Raw genomic sequence first — 22825 nt, 5'->3', positions numbered from 1 at the left:
AAAATATTCTTTTACCATTTTCACAATATCAGTAAAATCTCAAAAGGTAAAGCACTCACCTCAGGAAAAATCAGTTTGCAAATACTCTCCGCTAATGTGTGAAGATAGACTCGGCTCCTACTGGTCTTTCTTTGAGGAGAACTTCTTTGTACATTCTTCTCAGGGACATCCTGACAGATGGGCAGAGTTGCTTTGCTACTCTCTGAGCTTCCTGCTACCTCTTCCGCTGGCTCCTGGGGAACCTGCCCGGGTGCCAGTAAGGACAAAGGGCACTCCCCTGTGATCTTGAGATCCTTCAGCTTGGTGCAGAACATGGTGTTAGTAGCTACTACAGAGTACTTCCGGGTGAGCTGTTCTTCTTCCGTGGGACTGACCAATGGATGCCACTAGCAGATCAAGGATACTGGTGACTGGGGTGTCTATGGAAGTAGAAAGTCAGAATAGAAAGGTAAATGATTTTTATATACTTAGGAAAACAGAAAAATATAGGTGTAAAAAAGCAAAGACGATGCATTCAAGTGTCATTTTCAAGAAGAAGAAAATTCTGGTGGACGTGTCAGTTACAAAATGGATGAACCATTTGGTGAAGATCTTTATTTAGTATCTGTGCATTTTAGTATACTAGTAAAATACTTGGTTTTAGTAGTTTTCAAAAGGAGCATAATTTTCTCCCAACTGTCCCTACCACAATTACTGATTTCCATTTTTATAGCCCATTTGGTCTAGTTTGATTCCACAAGAATGGAACTTTACAGTTTTATGACAAAAGCCAAGTATAAATAAATCTACGTCTTAGTGCTAAGCACTGCATTCTCATTATGCATTTCTTTCTGAAAAATCAGGATAACAGAAACCAGTGTCTCCTGATATTTAAAGGAAAAAAAAATGTATGTAGTGCTGCTCAAGGATATGTTTTGGGATCTGAAATTCTGAATTTCAGATGAAAAAAGATTAATTGAAATGATTACAGCAAAAGAAGATACTTGTTTCTATGAATAGCAAAATAATTTAAAAATAGATCAAAATTAAAAACAAATACTACTTTTTCAAAATACTCCTGGGTCTCTGGATCTGAGTCTAGATGACACTGGAATAAACTAAGAAGGCATCTCCTCCCAGAGGCCAGCTGAAATCACACATATAGCTACTCCAGCATATTTCTCTTATACTTTTGTTTGTGTTGATGTTGTGGCCGTGAATCCCCACACACAATCCACAGCCCATTGATAATTAGTTATCTGTCACTTGAAACTGTCTGGTCGGGAATTCAGTTTGTCAGTAATACTAACGATCTTGATTAACCGGGATCATTGTTTCCATTCTTTGAAAATTAAAACACACACACACACACACACACACACACACACACACAAAGAGTGCAAAAGAGCCCTGGATTACTTACTTCCAATGACATGCCTGGCACAGTGCTGAGGATTCTGTATTTACAGTTAAGCCTCACAGCAACCATATGGCACATTATTATTATCCCCAATGCACCAGAGGCTCAACAATTGAGGTTGTTTTCTTTCCTCTGATGTGCTAGAAAAGTGACAGAGCTAGGTTTCAAACTAGGGTCCATGTGACACCAGAGCCAATGTATTTTCTATGAACCCAAATTCCTAGACCAGTTTCTACATCATCAGGCTTAGTTCATAAACCAGGATTCATTTAAAGATATGGTTTACAAGTTTATATTAAAAAGCAAATAAGAACATAATTCTCCTGCTCATAGGCTGGGAGTAGTTGAATGATCCAGGATAAAGCCTTGTATTTCAGTCTTTAGAACTGGAGTTCAGTGACTTCTTTTCTGTGTGCCTCAGTGCTTTTAATATGTTGTTAAAGTGTACAAGCCATAGCTTGTAATTTGTCACAGATAAGTTCTCTAATAAGTTTAGAACAATGGACAATTCATTTTCTTAACTGGGACAACTAAAGAAGCTAAATTTGTCATCTGACGGCCCTTGGGGAATGTCATAGACTATTAGGTATGGGGGAAGATTACGGATGCTGACAGGTCAGTAGAAGCTGCTGCTACTCTCTGTTACTTGAAGCCCTCCCCCAAATCTGTGATCACATGTAATTTATGAGTCTTCAAGAAGATATAAGGAAGATCCTATCTATTCATGAGCAGATGACATTTTCTGCTAGAATAGAATACGGAGTTCTCTCAGCAGGCTACTGAGTGACCCAAAGGTAATTCAGTGACAGAGGGGAATGGTTACTTGGAGTCTGAAAGACCTAAAAATCCCAGGCTTTCAACCACATTTATTTTAAGATTCAGTTCTGAGAAAATATATGTCACTCAGTCTTAAATGCATCTGAATGTAACTATTACTATTCACTAACTCCCACCCTCATAAATGCTTTAGATCAGTGGACAGTGGACCTTTCTGTAAAGGGCCAGAGAGTAGATAAATTCAGTTTTCTATCAGTGATTTAATTCTTGCCATTGCTGCATGAAAGCAACCACAGCTGATACACAAAGGAGGAATGGATGTGTTCCAATAAAACTTTATTTGCAAGAACAGGCTGTGGATTTGGCCCTCAGATTCACCCTATCAATTTGGATCAAGCCATAGGTTGCTGACTCCTGGTTTTAGAAAGCTGAGCAGGTTAACTGAAGCATTTTAATCCAAACAGAATTCTGCTATAGGGCCAGAGTCACTTTCTCATCTCCTCTACCCAATTCACTCCCAAAACATAGCAACCTACGTGGATTCAGTTTTGTACAACTTTAAAATAAAAAAGGGCAGCATAGTGGATAATATTAAATAACTATAAAATTAATTTTCAGGAAGAAGAGCTATATTAACTGAATGCCATGATTTCAGTTATATCAAAATTAACTATAATAACTAGAAGAAGAGAGTACTCAAAAAAAAAGGAAAGAAAGAAAGAGAAAGAAAGAAAGTAAGAAATCAAGCAAGAACAACAACAAAAAAATTAGAAGATTTTAGATTGGATCTGATGAAGGTATAGAACTCCTCCCTAGAATAAGTTATTTCTGGAACATATCAGAATTTCAATTTGGGACTTAGGAGTCTGTCATAAAACAGTTTATGATAAAGTCTCCCACTAAGTTTAACTTCTCATTAATGTTGAATTTCAACCTTTGTCCCCAAACCCAATATTTTGATTCTCAGCCTCCTATTCAATCGTGCTGCAAGGTAAAACTCACCAGTCCACCTTGAAATTCTTTTTTCTCCTATATTGCGCGACACTATAATTCCCAGAAAATGTGTCTAACACTGTTTTTTATTAAGTAAAAACAGGAACAGGAAACAAGTTGTGCTTACTTTAAGATCAGTTAAGTGTTTAGTCTCATTAAATCACATATGTATAAACAAGCTAATTAGCATTCTTCATCTGCTCAGCCGATGAAATTACATTACGAAACAGATGCACTCAGAGCTGATACCTTGGAAACCTATGCTTGTTTTGTGTTTGCCTGCTAGGAATACAGAATACATTCTTCAACTAAACAAGGGATGATTTTCAGGTGTAACATTAGCAGTGACTTTGGAAATGGCTTGGTCAGTGGCTGATTGGGGAAGTGAGAGTAACACGGTAAGGGGAAAAAAAATTAATTAAAGTAATAAACTTGGTGACAAGGCCTTGGTGAGCAGTGGGATGTATGTTCTCAGAAACTTGGAGAGGTATCTGCCATCCTCAAGGTTGATGATTAAACAGCCCTCAAACGTATTAAATGTTCTCTTCCTTTTACTAGTAAGTGATTAACTCTGCTATGGTGAGAATAATGACTCAGCTGTTGTCCTCATATTAATAACCAAGATGTGTGATTGTTCAGGTAAGGGGCCTGTCCGTGATTCCAACTCCAGAGTTACACATAAAAGTCTTGTTTTCTACTTATAAAAAGATCTGAAAGGAAACACTGACATCGAAATCCTCTTTTACGACAGCATGTCCTAAAGAGCAGATTTCAAATTAGAAGCTGGGGTGGGGGGAGGAGCCTAAGAACTAAGTCTCCATAGTAAAAGCAAATAGTTATATCTGATTTCCAATTTCAGGCCTAGCACCTAGCCAGGCCACAATCTGTGTGAAAGGGATGTGTTTTAAGAGTGAATTCCAAAGTCTAAATTTTTAAGAGTAGCTGAAAGAAGAAGAGAACTTAGAAAACAAAAACTGCCTTAGTGAGGATAAAGTTTGCATCCAGCAGCACAAAGCCATTACCATTTTCATAAACTGGTGTCAAGCTTAATTTTCAGGTAGACCAGAAATCTAAAAATGTTTTTTTCTTCAAAAAATTGAGAGAAATAAATAAAATCCCATAAATCAGCCTTTTACAATGTGTTTCTTTTTATTTTGCAGCGGGAACTATTTATAGCACTTTCCCCTGTGATCTATCAGGAAAGCAGACCAAAGTATTAGAAAAACTGGTAAGAATATCCAAGTCACTCCCAGGACTAAGGTAAAAAAAAAAAAAAAAAAAAAAAGGGCAAGCCAATGTCCCTTACGGTCACACTTCTTAAAAGATCAGGACTTAGGTACCATGTTCACTTCCTTAAAAAATAATTTATTCCTAAGTCTACAATTCCTGGCTTTTGCTTCTGCTGCATCACTGACACCCTGATATGATAATCTCCGAAAAGTTAAAGCTCATGAACCTTTTGGCTTTTAACATACTTGATCTCAAGTGCCATTTGCCTTTCCTTTTTCATCATCTCCACTCCCACAGACTCTTTGATATTTCACTTTCATTCACTTTTCATTCTGTTCAACAGGTATTTGTGGTGGCCTACTATGTGTCAGGCCTTCTTCCAGGCACAGGGACAGAGCAATGAATAAGGGACATCGCCTGCCCTCTTGGAGTTCACAGTCTGGCAGGAGAACTCTTTCTGACATACCAGTTCCCCAGAAAGGGGAAGGACAAGTGAGTGCTCTCAGAGCACAAATCAGGGATCCATACCCAGTCCCGGGAGGCAGAGACATCTGAGCTGAGCTGTGACCCTGAACCAGGTGAAGAGAGTTCCAAACAGAACCAGACCTAGCCATGATCTAGGAACTGAAATAATTCCAGCATGGCCAGAGCATGGGGTCAGGGAGAGCAAGGTGATGGCAGAGGGAGCTGAGACAGGCAGAGGTCAGGATTGTGGAGGGCTCTCTAGACCTCGCTAAACAAAGAAAAACTATTCTAAGAGCAACCACCTGAAAGACTAAGATGTAAGAATGTGAATAGATTAGATTGTATTTTTAAAGGATGATTTGGAATGGAGAATGAGAAATGTTTCAGATCAACCAGGAGGCTGATCTGGGTTGGACTAAATAATGACCTTAGCATGAAAAAGTGGATCAATTCCAGAAGTATTTCAGGTAGAGAATCTACAGCCCTTAGCTACTGACTGGATATGGGGGCTGAAGGACCTTGAAGACGTCTTCCTCTGAATTTTCTTCTCAATACTGCAGCCAAGGAAAGACTCTAGGGCTCATGGAGAGCAATCAAAGAGTCCACAATCCATTTCCCATGACTTTGGTTATTCAATCATATTGAGCCCAGAATTTGGGTTTTCACTATTACATAACACCTTGTGGGAGTCAGTGTGCTCCAACTCTTTTGCTAAAATCTCCTTTTGGAAAGTAATTTCTCCTTCTTCAAAAGCCCAGAGGTGGGAAAGCTGACTCCAGTTTATGTTATACAACAGAGCGTTCCCCTTCCAAGACTGCATCTGCACACCAGTGTAAGGTGTCCTCAGCTATTTTAAGAAGAGTGCAGGGTACTTACCTTGAATTTTGTAACTAGAGAGCCCATATTGCCAACCTTCCCAAAACAAAGAAGTCAACTCTAAGGGCAACAGCAACCTCAGTTCTAGGAGTCAAAATGCCAGAAACCCCCCCTCGCCTGATGGCAACTGCCTCCCTAAAGTTAGAGTACCCATACGACTTATGTTTAATAATAATTATAATGAAAATTATATTTAATACTGATAATTCTAGTTTAACAAACTGTATTTTCTTTTTTTTTTTTAAATGATTTATTTATTTATTTGAGAGAGGGAGAGAAAGTGTGAGGGGCAGAACAGAGAGAGAGAGAGAAGCAGACTCCGCTGAGCACAGAGACACACGTGGGGCTCAATCCTAGGACCCTGAGATCACAACCCAAGCCAAAATTAAGAGTCAGACGCTCAATCAACAGAGCCACCCAGGTACCTCAAACTGTATTAATTCTCTATTAAAAACAAGGTGGGTACGATTCACATTTTTTTTTGTTGGAATTGGGAGCAATTCTCTGACATCTTTGAAGTAATAGGAGAATTTAGTATCATCTATAGTAGAGAGATTTTAACTCTAAGTTTCTGTTTTTATGACAATACGGAATGTTTTATGTGATTCTCAGTTTTTATATCAAAACGTTCACAGAATGTTTTATAACTAAGCAGCAAAACCTTTGGGATTATAAATCCTAAATCTCTATGTTTAAGACTTTTAGTGTGACTATCACTGAAATTTGAATACGTGCAGTTAGTATGTCTTCAAATTAAATATAATTACCACTTAGAGTAAGTCATGTAGGTCATAAGGAAATCAGATAAATATTCCAATATTCTGCTCCTGAAATATATAAAACAATTTCCTGCAGCTATTTCTGTGATTCCCATCATTGTTTTATTACTAAAATAGTTCCTTAGAGACTTAGTCATTTAAAAATACATTTACTGAAAACATAACAATTAGTATGAAAGGAGTTAAATGCAAAATGGAATTCCTTTCTACACCATAAAGAGCCATTTTGTTTTTATCTATTTTCAGCTAAATGCTGTGTATTTCTGTGACGTGAACCGGCTCAGACGCAGTCATAAAGAGGAGAATAATGTCAGTATAAAGTAGCAGTTATGCCGCATCTCTAACTACTCCACATTCTTTCTGACCTCATGTTCCATCTTGGAAGTACTTACTGCGGTGGTTTTCCTCTATATTCTTCCTTGGCGCCCTAACTCTGCAGGCTCTGCACTTTCTTATAGTTCCTTCCCATCAAACTACTTTCACCCTTTCCCCTCATGTCAGACTCATCGTTGATTGCAGCAGTACAGTATTCTTTAGAATTCCTTAGAATGCAACTGGTTTTGGTTTTTTTGTTTTGTTTTGTTTTTACCTAAGCTGGTATATATAGCTTTTACAATTGTTACTGCTTTTGTTGGTGCTCAAACTTTGGGCTGGTTTCACCCTAACACATTTTCCTCCCACAAGCTCTTTTATTTTTAGTGCAGTTTTCCAGCACACAAGGTTTTTCAGGAATACATATATGGTGTTGTTTTAGAAATGCCTGTACTCTCAACGATATTTGATTTAAATTTGCAGGTAAGGTAAAAAGCTGCCTTAACTACCTGCAAAAAAGCACTCGGTAAGGTCACATTCTTGAACAGCCTACAGAATCCATTATGATATAGATAATACAGCCTGACGAAACTTGTAGAATGAAAACAAGTCCATGATGCTTAAACAATTGGGCTGACTGATAAATTTCACTTAAGTGGGAAAATAAAACTAATGACCATCTAACATCAGAACTTCTCTACTTTCTTTTCTTTTTAATTTTGGCCAGCCAGGAAGACCTGGAAACTCTTCTTCCATTTCATATACATGCATACATACATGTACACAATTATTTCCCTCTTGCACAATGCCGATTTTTTTAAGTGCCCGAGATTTTATATTTACACCTCTATCTCTGGAGATGAGTGGTAGGAGACAGACTTCATGCCTGGAGACATCAGTTCACACCACTGTACCCTCAGGTAGTAGAGTTAGTGGAGCAGTGACGGAGCTCAGGCTCTGGGACCAGGTGGTCTGTGTCTGGTCCTTGCCTCTACCATCTATCAGCTCTGTGACCTTAGTTAAGTTCTTAACTTCACCTCCGCTTTCTCCATCTGGAAAATAGGGATCCTAATAGCAACTGTCTCATTAATGTGTTTTGAAACTAAACAAAATGATAAATGCAAAGCACTTAGGAAAGTGCCTGGTGCCCAACACATAATGATTAATGTTGACTGTCACAATTCCTACTTAGCAGTAGCGCATCAATGGAAAGGTTTCTTAATTTCATTGAGCTTCTGTTACCTCAACTGTAAAATGGTAAAAATGACGATGAAACAGGGATGTATGAAGGACTAGGAAAGATAATCTACGCAAAGGCATTGTACAAGAGAATCCTGCTAAAAGAAGTCACTAAATAAAAGACTGACAAATTTATTCTATTTCCTCAGAAAGACTGAGTCATGTTTTATACCTATGACACCTTTCCTATTACCTTTCAAAGCCAGTTTAAGGGAACTCTAATATACACCAACTGCTTGGTCCTATAAAAACTTGCAAAACATTCTCCACTTGAAGAACATTAATGCATACCAAGAAAATAATATCTATGTCAGTAGTTAGGGTGCCTTTTATTGGTTTATAAATTAATAGAGTTTACAGTATAGTCCAGAAGAGTAAGATTCTAATTTGGTTTTATCATATATAATCCCATTAGCTGAGTCGCATGCCAAATTTCTTTAATAAAATACTAGAATTAAAAACTGATGGACTATGCTAAATTTTAAATCTGTTTTTCCACTCATGAAACCAAACCTGTGATATAAATCAAGCATGCTTTACATCAGTGAAGTACATACTATTTTCTATAAGCCCACCTTACTCCCAATGTGGAAAATTTTTAAACAAAATAAACCTGTAACAACCAAGGTGAAATAGAAATTCTGTGGTATCTGATTTCCTTTCCTAGAATGCTAGGTTGGCAAATGATTCATATTGTTATACGACCAATCTTGCCTTCAATCACTGCTTTCATATGTTAACTGTTCTCCATATTGACTCAGTATTAACTTCTCAGTGTGTACTTCTTTTGTAGAAAGGTTTAAGAGATGGGTAGGGAGAGATTAACTAGCATGTTAATTTTAGGATATTTGTGAAATCAAGTTAAGTCACCCAGAGTCTGATTAAAATAAGAGATGTTGGGATTCCTAACAAGAGTAAAGTGGATTCTGGTTTTAACTGTCACAGCTATGGGGCATTTGAATTAACATTTTAACAATGAGAAGATATCATATCAAAGTGGCCTCATTTTTGGTGGGAAGGAAGGGGTAACTGGACTAGTACAGAACTCACCCTCTGGTGGAGGAAAATAGATTTAACCTGTTATATTTGGAAAGAAGATTCTGAAAGAAAACACAATAGTGACTCTCCTGAGTCTTCTAATCCAGCCCATGAAACTTTTCTCAAGATCCTTGAGAAAAAGGGCTGCAAACTATAAAGCCATGAAAACGTAAGACTTGTAAGTACCTTCTCTCAACAAAGAGAAAAAACAAGAACAGGAACAAATATATCAGTAGTAGAAGCACAGGCACTGAAGAGGTCTACACTGGGCCAGGACTGGGAAGGTCAGATAGAGCTAAACCACCACTCAGGAAAACACTGGACTTTCAGGAATTCTCCTCACTTTTTTTTTTAAGAGAAAGAGAATGTGTGAGAGTGGATGGGGCGGGGGGACACAGTGGGCAGAAAGAATCTTAAGCGGGCCCCATGCCAACGCAGAGCTTGAGGCAGGGGGAGGGCTCAATCTTGGACACCGAGGTCATGACCTGAGCTGAAATCAAGAGTCAGATGCTCAAGTGACTGAGACTCCCAGGTGCCCTTCTTGGGACCTCTTAAGGCAGGGGTTGGCAAACAATGGCAAAATCCAACCTGCTGCCTGTTTTTGTTCCGCCCTAGAGCTAAGAATGGTCTTTATGTTACTAAATGGTTGAATAAATCCAAAGAATATTTCATGATACATGTACACTATATGAGATTCAAATTTCAGTGTCCATAAAGTTTCATTGGAACACAGCCACGCTGGGACAGAATAAGAAATATATATTTGGCTTCTGCCTGTTGTTTCCTGGCACACAACTGCTGAAACCCAAAGAATCTCCAAAGTGATAAGGCTCCTGGATAGCTTCAGGATGGGGCCTGGTTGCCAGGGGAACCAACCATATGATTAGAGGATCGGAATTCTCTATCCCAGCCTGGTCTCTAGAGAGAGGAGAGAGTCTGAAGGTTGAGTTAATCACTAATGGTCAATGATTTCATCAATCATCCCTATCTAATGAAGCCTCCGTAAAAAAGCCTATTCAAAGGGGTTTTGGAGAGCTTCTGGGATGGTGAGCACATGAAAGGGCTAGGTGGGTAACACGCGAGGAGAAGGTATGTAAAGGCTGTATTTTGAAAAGACCTCTCTCTTCTACAATTTACAATTCACCCCAAAATCCCATCCTGGAGACCCCAGGAAAGATGTTCCCCTGGAAGCTCCTGGGGACATGATGGATAGTCAGGGGCCTTCCTGAGTTCTCAGCTCAGCAGCTGAGATCTTCTGATTCTTGAGACAGAATATGACCTCTGTCACCAGCAATAGGGTACAGATCCTTGATGCTCATGCTTAGAACCAGGCCAGCAAGAGTCCAGCACAGATTCTATTCCTTTCAAATTTTACATAATGATGAAATGAAAAGAAATCATTACCAGAAGTAAATTTTGGCTTCTGAATGTGTCCTTTGCAGGTAAATATTCAGATACTCACAAAGTTGCATGTTGAGAAAGGCTGAGTTCTTTCCCATTAAATCCAAAACCACAACCATATTATTTTAATGATTTTTACATCTAATTGATTCAAAATGGGAAAAATTAAAAGAAGCCTTCCTGTTCATAGTAAGCCCCAAGCAATTTTGAACACAAAAGTGAAAGTGAACCTAAAGACATAGGTATTTACATAACAGAAGATTAGAACTAGGAAAGATGTTAGAGACTATGTATTGTAACTCTTCCTACTTACAGATGGCAGAACAGAAGTCAGATTTCAATGAGTTGGCCCAAACCCCAAAGTTACTGAGGTAATGGGGTCAGACGGGAACTCAGGCAGATGGACAGCCCAGAATTTACTCCAATATACAGCTGAACTTTGAGAAACATGAATTTGAACTGCACTGGTCCGCTTATGCACAGATTTGTTTTTCAATAAATATGATACAGTACTGTCCATGTATTTTTCTTATGTTTTTTTTCTTTTGTTGTTTTTTGTTTGTTTGTTTTAGATTTTTATTTATTTATTTAAGAGAGAGAAAAAGAGCATGAGAGGGAAGAAGGTCAGAGGGAGAAGCAGACTCCCCATGGAACTGGGAGCCCGATGTGGGACTTGATCCCCGGGCTCCAGGATCATGACCTGAGTTAAAGGCAGTGGTTTAACCAACTGAGCCACCCAGGCACCCCTTTTTAACAGTAATTTTAGTTCAAGTTCCACCCTTAATAATTTGAGAGTTGAAAATACTTCAGCTTAAAAAAAATTTTTACTTAGTCCAAACAGAGGCTTACATCTCACCCATACATCATTATTAATAACATTAATGAATTAATATTAAAACATACCATAACATTGCTTTGGCTGTCTGTAGTTTCTACAGTATTTCCCCAGACTCTTTTTCATGATTTTCTCATCACCTTTTGCACTTTCTCAAGAAGCTATCTTTAGCCCTTTTTCAATTACCTAAAAATATTTTCTAAATAACCTTACTCATGATCCAATCTTTGACACTTAATTGAAAGTAGGTATGGGAGGGGGGTACCTGGGTGGCTCAGTCGTTAAGCGTCTGCCTTCAGCTCAGGTCATAATCCCAGGGTACTGGGATCCAGCCCTGCATCAGGCTCCCTGCTCAGCAAGAAGCCTGTTTCTCCCTCTCCTACTTCCCCTCGCTGTGTCTCTCTCTGTCAAATAAATAAATAAAATCTTAAAAAAAAAAAAAAAAAGAAAGAAAGTAGGTATGGGGGCACCTCGGTACCTGGGTGGCTCAGCTGGTTGAGCATCCAACTCTTATTTTCAGCTCAGGCTGTGATCTCAGGGTTGTCATATCAAGCCCCACCTCAGTTCCTCACTCAGCATAGTCTGCTTAAAGTTCTCCCCCCACCCACTGCTCTCATACTCTCTCTCTCTAAAATAAATTTAAAAATTTAAAAAAAAAAAGATTTTTTTAATTTACTTGAAATAGAAAATGAAAAAGAGCACTAGCATGAGCAGGGTGGTGGGGCTGGGAGTGGGGGGCAGGGGCTGAGGGAGAGGGAGAAGCAGGCTCCTGGCTGAGCAGGGAAGCCTGTTGCCGGTCTTCATCCCAGGATCCTGAGATCATGACCTGAGCCAAAGGCAGATGCTTAACTGACTGAACCACCCAGGTGCCCAAAATCTTCAAAAATAAATAAATAAATAAATAAATAACAAGTAGGTATGTTTCCAGACTCAATCTAACTGGTCCATGTAGATCGCAATTTATTCAATTTTTGACTTCCAATGAGTTATTTTTTAAATTTTATTATTATTATTTTTTAAAGATCTTATTTATTTGCCAGAGAGAGAGCACAAGCAGTGGGAATGGCAGGCAGAGGGAGAAGCAAGCTCCCCGCTGAGCAAGGAGCCCCATGGATGCAGGGATCATGACCTGAGGCAGATACTTAACCAACTGAGCCACCCATGAGTCCCTCCAATGAGTTATTTTATGCTGTAATCAAATGACAGAACGACTGGCTTGAACTCATCTGTTATAAACATGGAAAGGGTTAGGGTAGCTGATTAAATCTTTATTATCAAATTCACTCAATCTTTTCATTTTATTTTCACTGGATCTTGTGTGTTTGTGCAGATTTTATATATATATATATTTATATTTTTATATTTATATTTATATATTTATATATATATATGATATACAAATTGAGAAGAAAAGTGTTTCAAAATGTTTTCCTATATATTTTCCTTTTCTATTTTATTATTCTACCTTCACCAACTTATTTATTTTTTATTATTTCTTTCCTTTTCTCTTTTCTTATTTATTGCGTACCTTTTTTGGAAAGGAGAAATCTTGTTATAGATAGAAATTTATGAAGTTTACTAAAGTGTGACAAAGAAGCCAACAAGGTTTAGGTAATTACCTACCCTCTTTCCCAGTTCTCTGTGAGAGTAGCTAAATGAAAAACCACACGTTTCCTACAGTTCACTGCTCTTCAGAAGCACTGAGCACAGCATCATATATTACTTGGTATTCAATAAATATGAGCTAATGTCAATAAAATATACTAATATTAGGCCATTATTATATCTAATATAAAAGACAAAACAGTTAAAAAAAGTTACAAAATTGAAGTAAAATAAGGCTAATAGATTGGAGCCTATAAAATGTGTTGCTTCTTGAAAACAAGTTTTAAAATGAAAGATTAATAAATGAACTTATAATTCAATCAATATTTATTGAGTTTCTGAAAAAGACAAAATTATTCCTTTCTTTAATTTTCTTCAAAGTCTAGTACGGGTGATAATATATTTTCATAAATGGCTATAATAAGAAGCGGAGGATAGGCACAGGCAGAAAAATAATGATATTTATAAGAAACATTGCTTTAAGGCAGTGGCAGCAAAAAGGAAGGGATAACTTCTTGGAATGCATGGAATTTGAGCTTAGTTTTGAAAGTGACTAGGGTTTGGCCCTAAAGTCATTAGCAAAAACTCAGCCCAGAGAGGGAAAACAGTGTAAGTGAATGTGCGGAGTGAAGGAAGCTGTGGGAAGGAGCAGGAAAGGATAGGTTCTAGAGATATTATAAAATTAAAGTTGGCATCACGCAGCAAATGACTAGATCCAAGGAACAGGATGACTTTGAGGTTTTGTCTGGAAAGATAATGGTGCCATTAATAGAAAGAGGGAATAGAAGGATTGAGAGAAGGAATATTGAATTCTGTTTTGTACACATGGATCTTGAACTATTAGCAGGGCATCTAGTTAGAGAAATATTTGAAAATTGGAATTTTTAATTAAGCATTAGAGACATGAGTGTGTGGTTCTCCACACTGAGGAAGCTCTTAAAGTTGACTTCAATTCAAACTGTTTAATGTCAAGGGCTGCAAGTAGAGAGAGAAAACTGCTGAATTCATTATCCTGGGGGAATATTCATATTTAAGAGTTAGAGAAGAATTGTTATGACTAAGACTGAGAAGTAGCAATCAGAAAACTGTGATGAGAATGGAAACAGAAGAGGACACATGTTCAAAAAGAAGTGTATTTTGCTAGTCTGAGAGGGAAAGGGGGTCTATTAGCTCGGTCCAATATAACAAAATATCATAGACTGGGTGGCTTAAACAGGAAACATTCATTTTTCACAGTTCTGGAAGCTGAAAGCTCAACATCAGATGCCAGCATGGTTGGGTTCGGTAAAAGCTCTCTTCTCGGCTTGTACATGGCTACTTTCTCACTGTAGCCTAACATGGTGCAAGGAGAGAGAGAAAGAGCAAGTTCTCTGCTCTCTTTTCTTCTAAGGGTACTAATCCCATCATGAGGGTCTCATCTTCAGGACCTCACCTTATACCCAATTATCTCCCAACGGCCCCGGCCTCCAAATACGTTGGGGATTTTTAGAGCTGCAACGTATGAATTTGGGTGAGGACACAATTCAACCCATAGCAGAAGAATTGAGAAAACGCCATCTGATTTTTAGATTTAAAAGACATTTATAGCTTTTATGAGACAAGTTCCAATAAAAATAGTAGAGTAAAGGTGAAAGGAACAAGGAGTTATGGTGAGGAGATAGTACAGTGTGATCGATTACAGATGACATTAAGAAATATCAAGTTTGAAGGAAGGATTTTGAGAATGGGAAATCTCTTGTTCTCTATTTATGTATACTGGTAGTCTTCTATAAATAGAAATACTTATCCACATCTGTATCAAGTTAGCTTAAAGTCAAAGTACAGTGTCTTCACCTCTGATTAGATTATAGAAAATCACAAGAGACCCTCCTACTCCAGCCCCAAGAATGAAAACTAGCTAGATAAACTACATAATTATAGTTTTAAAAATTCTATCAGAGGGGGTCTGCATAAACTACAGTAAAAGTCGTACCACAATTAAAGACTTAACACTTTCTACTTTGATCAGAAATAAGGCAAAGATGCCTCCTCTCACCACACCTAATCAATTGTATTGAAGTTAGATCCTAGTCATTGCAATAAGAGAGAAAAATAAAAGACAGAAAGATTAGAGAGAGGTAAAACTGTCCCTATTTGTTGTATGTATCTATGATAATTGTTCATGTAGGAATTCCCAAGGTAAATACCAAATATAAGCATATCTAGTGATATTGAAAGTTTAGGTTCAAATAACGGCAATAAAGCAAAATTGCAATAAAGTGAGTCAAGTGAATTTTAGGTTTACCAATGCAAATAAAAGTTATGTTTATACCATACTATAATCTATTAAGTACACAAAAGCATTATGTCTAAAAAATGTACACATCTTAATTGAAAAGTACTTTACTTTTTTAGATTTAGATTTAGATTTATTTATTTTAGCAGGTGAGCGAGAGGGCAGGGTTTGGGGGGGAGGGGTGGGAGGAGAGGGAGAGAGAGAATCCCAAGCAGACTCCCTGCTGAGCAAGAGCCACCCCCCAACAACGGAGAGCCTAATCCTACCACACCACAATCATGACCACAGCCAAAATCAACAGTTGGCAGCTTGACTGACTCAGCTATCCAGGCACCCCTGAAAAGTACTTCATTGCTAAAAAATGCTAACTGTCATTTGAGCTTTCAGTGCATTGTAGTCGATCACCATAACAAATATAATAATGAAAAATTCTGAAATACTATGATCATTCCAAAATGTGACACAGATACACAAAGTCAGCAAATGCTGTTGGAAAAATATCTCTAGAAGACTTTCTGGATTTGGGGTTGCCACAAACTTACAATTTGTAAAAACACAGTATCTGTGAAGCACAATGAAGTGAAATGTGCCTTTAACAGGTAGAACTAAGAGGTGAATTTAGCAAAGCTGCAAATACAACTACACATGGAAGTATGCTAATCTACAAAAATCTGTTGTAATTTCTGTACTAATAGTAGACAACTGGGAACTAATTATTTTTAAAAATCCATATATAATAATATCAATTAATATGAAATACTTAGGAATAAATCTAACCAAAGGTTTGCAAGACCTCTATACTGAAAACTACAAACAGTGTTCAGATAAAATAAGGAAGGCCAAAGAAATGCAGAGGTATATCATGCTTAATATTGTTAATGTACCAATTTCCCTAAATAGTCTATAAATTTAAAGCAATCCCAATTAAAATCCTAGCTATCGTTTTAGGAGATATGGAAAAAATGATACTAGGATTTAATGGAATACATGGAATATAGAGAATAGCTAAATCAATACTAAAGAAGAAAAACAGCACTTAAAGATTTACATACCTTATTTAAAAATTATTATAAAGCTGAAGTAATTGAAAGAGTTTGGTCTTGGTTTGAAAGGAGTAACATAGAGATTAATGGACTAGCAAGCCCCAAAACAGATCCAGATTTGTGTATTCAATTATACAACCAACATATCAAGGCAATTCGATGAGGGCGGAAAAAAAAAGGCTTTTTCAATAAATGATGTTGGAACAACTGGATATGCATATGGAAAAAAATGAACATTGATCCATATTTCACACCACATACAGAAATTAATTCTCTATGGATCACAGCCATAAATGTGGAGATTAAAATGATAATACTTGTAGAAGAAAACAGGAGAAAATCTTTGTGACCTTGTATGAAGCAAAGATGTTTAAAAAAAAACAAATCATGAAACATCAAAGAAAATAATAAATTAGACTTCATCAAAATTTTAAATGTTTTACTCTTCAAAAGATGCCATTAGGGGCGCCTGGGTGGCTCAGTGGGTTAAAGCCTCTGCCTTCGGCTCAGGTCATGATCCCAGGGTTCTGGGATCAAGCCCCGCATCGGGCTCTCTGCTCTGTGGGGAGGCTGCTTCCTCCTCTCTCTCTGCCTGCCTCTCTGCCTACTTGTGATCTCTGTCTGTCAAATAAATAAAATCTTAAAAAAAAAAAAAAGATGCCGGTAAATAAACAGAAAGCTAAGTCACACACTGGGAGAAAACATTTGCCACACATGTATCAGCAAAGTAATGCAAAGTAATTAAATCCAGAATATATAAATTTTACCGCTAAGAAAGCAAACAATTCAATTAAAAACGGGCAAGAAATCTGAACAGATATTCCACCAAATATAAATATATATATATATATACATATATATATATATATGAATAGCCCATAAATATCTCTTCCTGAGTTCAATAATATTAATTATAAAGCAAAACCCCATTGGAATGTCTAAATTTTAAGTTTGACAATGCCAAGACTTAGTGATGATGTGGGATAACTGGAATTTTTTAAATGCTGCTGGTGGGAATGTAAAAAGGAACAATCACTTTGTAAAATAGTTTGGTGGTTTCTTAAAATGTTAAACATGCTTTCTCATACCACTCAGCTATCCCATTTCTAAGTATTCACCCAGAAAGAAAGGTAAACTTATTTTCAAACAATGACAGCAGTTTTGGGGGGGGGGTGGTAATAGTCAACACCTGGAAACAATTTAAATGTCTCCGATCATGGCAACAGATAAAAAGAAATGTTGTATAGCCATACATGTAAAAGACTATTACTCTGCTGATATACACAACAAGGAAGATAAATCTCAAACTGTGTGAATGAGACCACACATACAAGAATACATTACCTTTCCATAAAATCTAGATACTGCAAACAAACCTGCAGGAACACAATGCAGATCAATGATCGCCTGGGGGACAAAGGAGGAGTGGGGAATTGACCAGAAAAAGACACAAGAAAACTTTTAAGGGGTGATAGAGATCTTTTTTATATTGATGCTGGTGGTGGTTTTACATGTGTATACATCTGTCAAATCGCATCCAACTCTGTATTTTATATATGTGAGATTTATTGTATGTAAGTTACACACTGGCTAAGTTGTTTAAAAAAAAAAAAAAACTCAGTGGAGAACTCAGAGAAATCTAAATAACATAGGTTCCAAAAAAATAAATAAATAAAATAACAGGCCTAGGGAGAGATGAAACTCATGGCTATTTTCATCCCAGATGAAGTGGTGGAAGGTGGCAGAATCTCCCCAGGGCAGAGGTCAAGAAAAGCTGATTAAATGTTTACCAACCTTTTAACTGTTGCAAGATAGATTAGAACTCAGTGACACTCCAGAATTTATATTGACTCAGCTCCATACTTGCAGTTTAATACACATGTGTGCATGTGTAAATAGAGAGTATCCATTGAGAAATGGTTAGCAAAAAAAAAGAAACAATTGGAAATACTAAAAATGAAAAATACAATACTAGCAATAAAAAATTCCACTTAATTGACTCAACATCAGAGGAAAGAATCAGTGAACTTGAAGTCAGGTGAACAGAACCACAAGAGAATCACAAAGAGAATAAACAGCAAATAAATAAATAAATAAATAAAGGAGAGCACCTGAAATCTATGCAGCAGTATCAAAAGGTCTTTAGAGTCCCGGGGTGGGGGGGTAGGTGAGGGGATGCAGGAAGAAATATTTGAAATGGCTGGGAATAGTCCACATTTGATAACAGCATTAACTCACAGATCCAAGAAGTTCAGCAAATATCCATGCATGATAAATACAAAGAAATTCACACCTAAGCATTTAGTTACCAAACTTCTGAAATTCAAACATAAAAAGAAAAAAAAGAAAAAAAAAAGGCAGCCAGAGAATCATGGAAAGTAGCAAACAATGAAACAAAAATTTAAGAACCGAAGAAAGAAAACAAACAAGTTTGTTTCTCTTAAATTATACACCCAACAAAAAAAATATTTTAAGAGTTAATACATATGAAAAAAAGAGTAGCCTAAACATTACAATCATAGCAACTTTAGTCTGGTGGAAAATTTAAAGATATATTATTTTAATTTCACTGAAATTCTTTTTGTTTTGTTTTGTTTTAAAGATCTATTTATTTATTTATTTATTTTTAGAGAGAGAGTGGGGTTGGATGGGCAGAGGGAAAAAGAGAGTCTTTTTTTTTTTTTTTAAAGATTATTTATTTATTTATTTGTCATAGAGAGGGAGAGAGAGTGGCAGGCAGAGGGAGATGCAGGCTCCCTGCTGAGCAAGGAGCCCATCCAGGACTCCATCGCAGGACCCCTGGGATCATGACCTGAGCCCAAGGCAAATGCTTAACCAACTGAGCCACCCAGGTATCCCTAATTTAACCGAATTTCTATCAAAATTCTTTCAGATGCCTTAATTATCTCTTGTTTCATGCATATTTTTGGAAGTTCACAAGTCTTTGAAACCTAGCTCTAGAGTCTAAGTAGACTACTGTATAAGCGAATACGCTATTGATCATAGGCAAAAGTCATTTACAAACCACCAGAAAATCTTTTCTATAGCCAGGAAAGGTGGTAAAACATAGTATTTAAGAGCATGGACACTGCCTACAAACACTGGTTCCACCCACCCCTAACTGAAGGTATGACACTAAGGCAAATTACTTTTCTGCTTTTGACTCCATTTCCCCATCTGTACATTAAGTGATAACACAGAATATTTCTCAGGGGCTCAATAATGCTTTCATTTTAATTCAGTTTTAAAAATGCTTGGAATATAATAAGTATTTAACGAATGTTGACTCTAGTTTCTGAAATTAGGTATAAAACTATTCTAGCACCTGTATGTTACGTTGTTACAGGCTTGGTTGATCTAAAGCAGTAGCTCTCAGAGTATCATCTGCAAATTCTTGTGGATGCCCTGAGGCCCTTTAAAGGATATGCAACATCACAACTCTTTTCAAAACAGTACTAAGGTACAGGTGCCCTTTTCATTCTCATTCTCTCAAAGGTAATGAGTGCAGCTTTCCAGAAGCTATACAACATCTAACAATGTCCTCATTTTATCAGCTAACAGAATGCGTGCTTGTGTAGAATACTGTAAGGTAGTAGATTTAGTATAAAAATGTATTTATGTTCAGGGATTAACTCGGTTTGTTCTCAGAACTTCTGCTGTGTTCTTTCTGTGTTTCCCAGAAATCAATGGTTATACTTGCTATTATCTCCAATAACTTCATCACTGTCCAACAAATCACTATTTTGAAATTTCCGAGTTTTTCTTGCACGTGCATGTAAACACAAAAAATAACTACACTTTTCTGTTTTGTTTTTCAGTAATATTAAATTATGTTGTTTTCTAACTTGTAAATTTTCACTTAAACTGCTATGTTAGAATTTAATAATACGTATTCCAATTAAAAGGAAAATTTATTGGTATTTTTCATATATTTATGGGTGGATTCTTGGCTTGAAGACTTTCTCAGCCTCCACACCACACCACAGCTATACCTTCTACATCTGCCATGGTGAATTCGACAGCTTCCCAATACTTAAAAATTTTTCTGGATGAGATCCATGGTGATATTGATGAATGTGATTTTTGGTTACTATATGATAAAACATAAAGTGTATCAACATGTTAGGCTTGGCAAAGCTCAGTGAAACAGTATTTTCCAATGACCATGATGTTTCAAAATCATGCATTAATAAAGATCCCTTCACAGAATATAGATTTTAATAGTTTCACGTTCCATACTGCAAGCAACCTTTAAGTTATGATCATTTTTCAAATTTTGAAATTTTTGTACCAGAAAAATCTATAATTACCCAAAAATACTACTAAATGACTCCTCCCTTTTCAACTATATATCAGAGGAAGGCTGGAATTTTTTCATATACTTCAACAAAAACAACCTGAATTTGTTAAATGTTAAAAAAATATATTACTTTTGGGGCACCTGGGTTGCTCAGTTGGTTGAGTCTGACTCTTGATTTCTGCTCTGGTTAGGATCTGAGAGTCCTGGGATCAAGCCCTGCATCAGTCTCATGCTGAGGGAGGAGACTGCTTAAGATTCTCTCTTTCCCCTTCCCTCTGCCCCTCCTCCCGCTCACATTCTTTCTCTCTCTAAATAAATAAATAAATAAAATCTTTAAAAGATATATTACTTTTTACGTCAAAAAAGTATATAATGATTGTGGGTTCTTTTACCAAATACATAGTTAGTGCTTATAAATAATATACTTTAGGTTTATATTTCACAAATCATTTGGGTAACACCACTTCTTTCTTCCACAGCATTTACCTTAATGTCACACTAATTCTGTATTCAGTATCTTTGTCTCTGATACTGGACAAAAAAATATATTTCCTCTTCAAAGTCTATGTACTGTTCTGGACTCCATCACAACATGCTTTCTCTAGGACCTTTCTTTATAATTACTCGACCTAAACTTCCCTTAAAAATCTTCCCTCTTTCTTCTACCTGAATTCTTCATTTTATCCATCCATCCATCCATTTGTTCATATATCCTAGAAATATTTATTTAACATCTATGACTACTTTCTAAGAGATGAGATTTCAGAAACCCAGAACAAAAAGCAATAAAAATAAACCAGCCCTAGACCTTTAAGGAATGCTTCATATAGGGAATCAGATGTGGATAGACTAAAAGCACACAAATTCAGTTAAAGTGTGATCTCTCATGACATGTGATAGGAAGACAGAAAATCTGCACCCATTTTTTTTTTCAAAGATTTTATTGATTTATTTGACAGAAAGAGACACAGTGAGAGAGGAAACACAAGCAGGGGGAGTGGGAGAGGGAGAAGCAGGCATCCTGCCAAGCAAGGAGCCTGATGCGGGGCTGGATCCCAGGACCCTGGGATCATGACCTAAGCTGGAAAGCAGATGCTTAATGACGGAGTCACCCAGTGCCCCAGAAAATCTGCATCTAAATATGACACAGTACACTGGTAAAGGTTTCCTCAAAAAAAGACTTAAGCTGCATCTTCTAGAATAAGTATGAAACAACAAGGCATAGAAAACAAGAAAGGTATTCCAAGAAGAAGAAAAAGATGTGCAGAAGACAATGACAGAAACAAACAAAAAGAGCCTGGTGACCAATTCCATAACACAGAATCCAAGTAAGAGAATAACCAAGACATTGACCAGCAAAGTTAGACAGTAAAGTAAGTAAGGCTGGCAGACTACTTAAAATTATGAACACTGCATGATCTCTACAGCACTTAACATGGTTTTAATACATGGCATGCAGCAAATTCTTGATACTCAAACAATGACCAGTGATTACTTACCAAGGACAGTTAATGTAAAGAAACAGAGCTAAAAACCATTTTACCGTGTGTAAAACAGACTGTGACAACCTACAGCTACCAATTTCCACTATGTACTGAAACAGACCCAATATTAAGATAAATATAACTAAACTGATGTTAATCTGCTTTGATGTAGGTGAGGAAAACATCCTAAGCACCCCCAGTTAGGACAGGGAACAAAAGTGTAAAGAAACAACTCTTTTCAGGACCCTAAACTTTTTTTAACCTTCAGCTTCCTGTCTGAACACCATATTGTCCCCAGTGTACCCTACTTGTATCTACCTTTCTCATTTAGGCGCTACATGCTAGGTCTTTCAGTTTTCTTTTTCTCTTGCATTTGAAGGTCTATGGTCCAAGAAACCATATTCTTGCTTGAAGATAGAAGGCAACATAATAAATGTGACTTTTGCTGTTGGGCAAACAAGGTAATGCTCTTCTTCCCAGTAAAACAGTTATACCAGGACCTCCTAAAGATAAAATCCAAAGGACTACATTGATCCAAAGCAGTTGTCCCTAGGAATCAACCAGTGGAAGAAAAACTTTTGTGGTAGATGGCCTTATGATACCTCTCAAATGCAACCTTCTTACCCTTGGCCAAGCTATCAAATGAGTTGCAGGTGGTAATCCAGTCTAAATCAGGATAAATTCTTATAGCTTCAAAGGGTGGCAGAGAAAGAGGAGATGGGGAAAGCTAACAAATTAGGTTCGGATAATTTGCTATCTATCCAAGGAACAGAC

The 22825-nt window shown here is 37.0% G+C and overlaps 1 protein-coding gene across 1 annotated transcript in view; it reads right to left on the bottom strand.

The window, feature by feature from the left end:
- LOC111155838 (guanylate cyclase 1 soluble subunit alpha) overlaps positions 1–22825 on the bottom strand; it is a 59827-nt gene that overhangs the window by 28595 nt on the left and 8407 nt on the right. Inside the window, exon 2 of the mRNA XM_022516258.1 lies at positions 60–419. Coding sequence (XP_022371966.1) covers positions 60–314 — 255 coding nt within the window. The 5' untranslated portion in view covers positions 315–419. The remainder of the gene's footprint in view (positions 1–59; positions 420–22825) is intronic.

Source organism: Enhydra lutris, unplaced genomic scaffold, assembly GCF_002288905.1.
Source record: "Enhydra lutris kenyoni isolate GAN:26980312 unplaced genomic scaffold, ASM228890v2 scaffoldscaffold3, whole genome shotgun sequence".
Taxonomy (NCBI): domain Eukaryota; kingdom Metazoa; phylum Chordata; class Mammalia; order Carnivora; family Mustelidae; genus Enhydra; species Enhydra lutris.
This window is presented reverse-complemented; position numbering and strand designations above follow the sequence as displayed.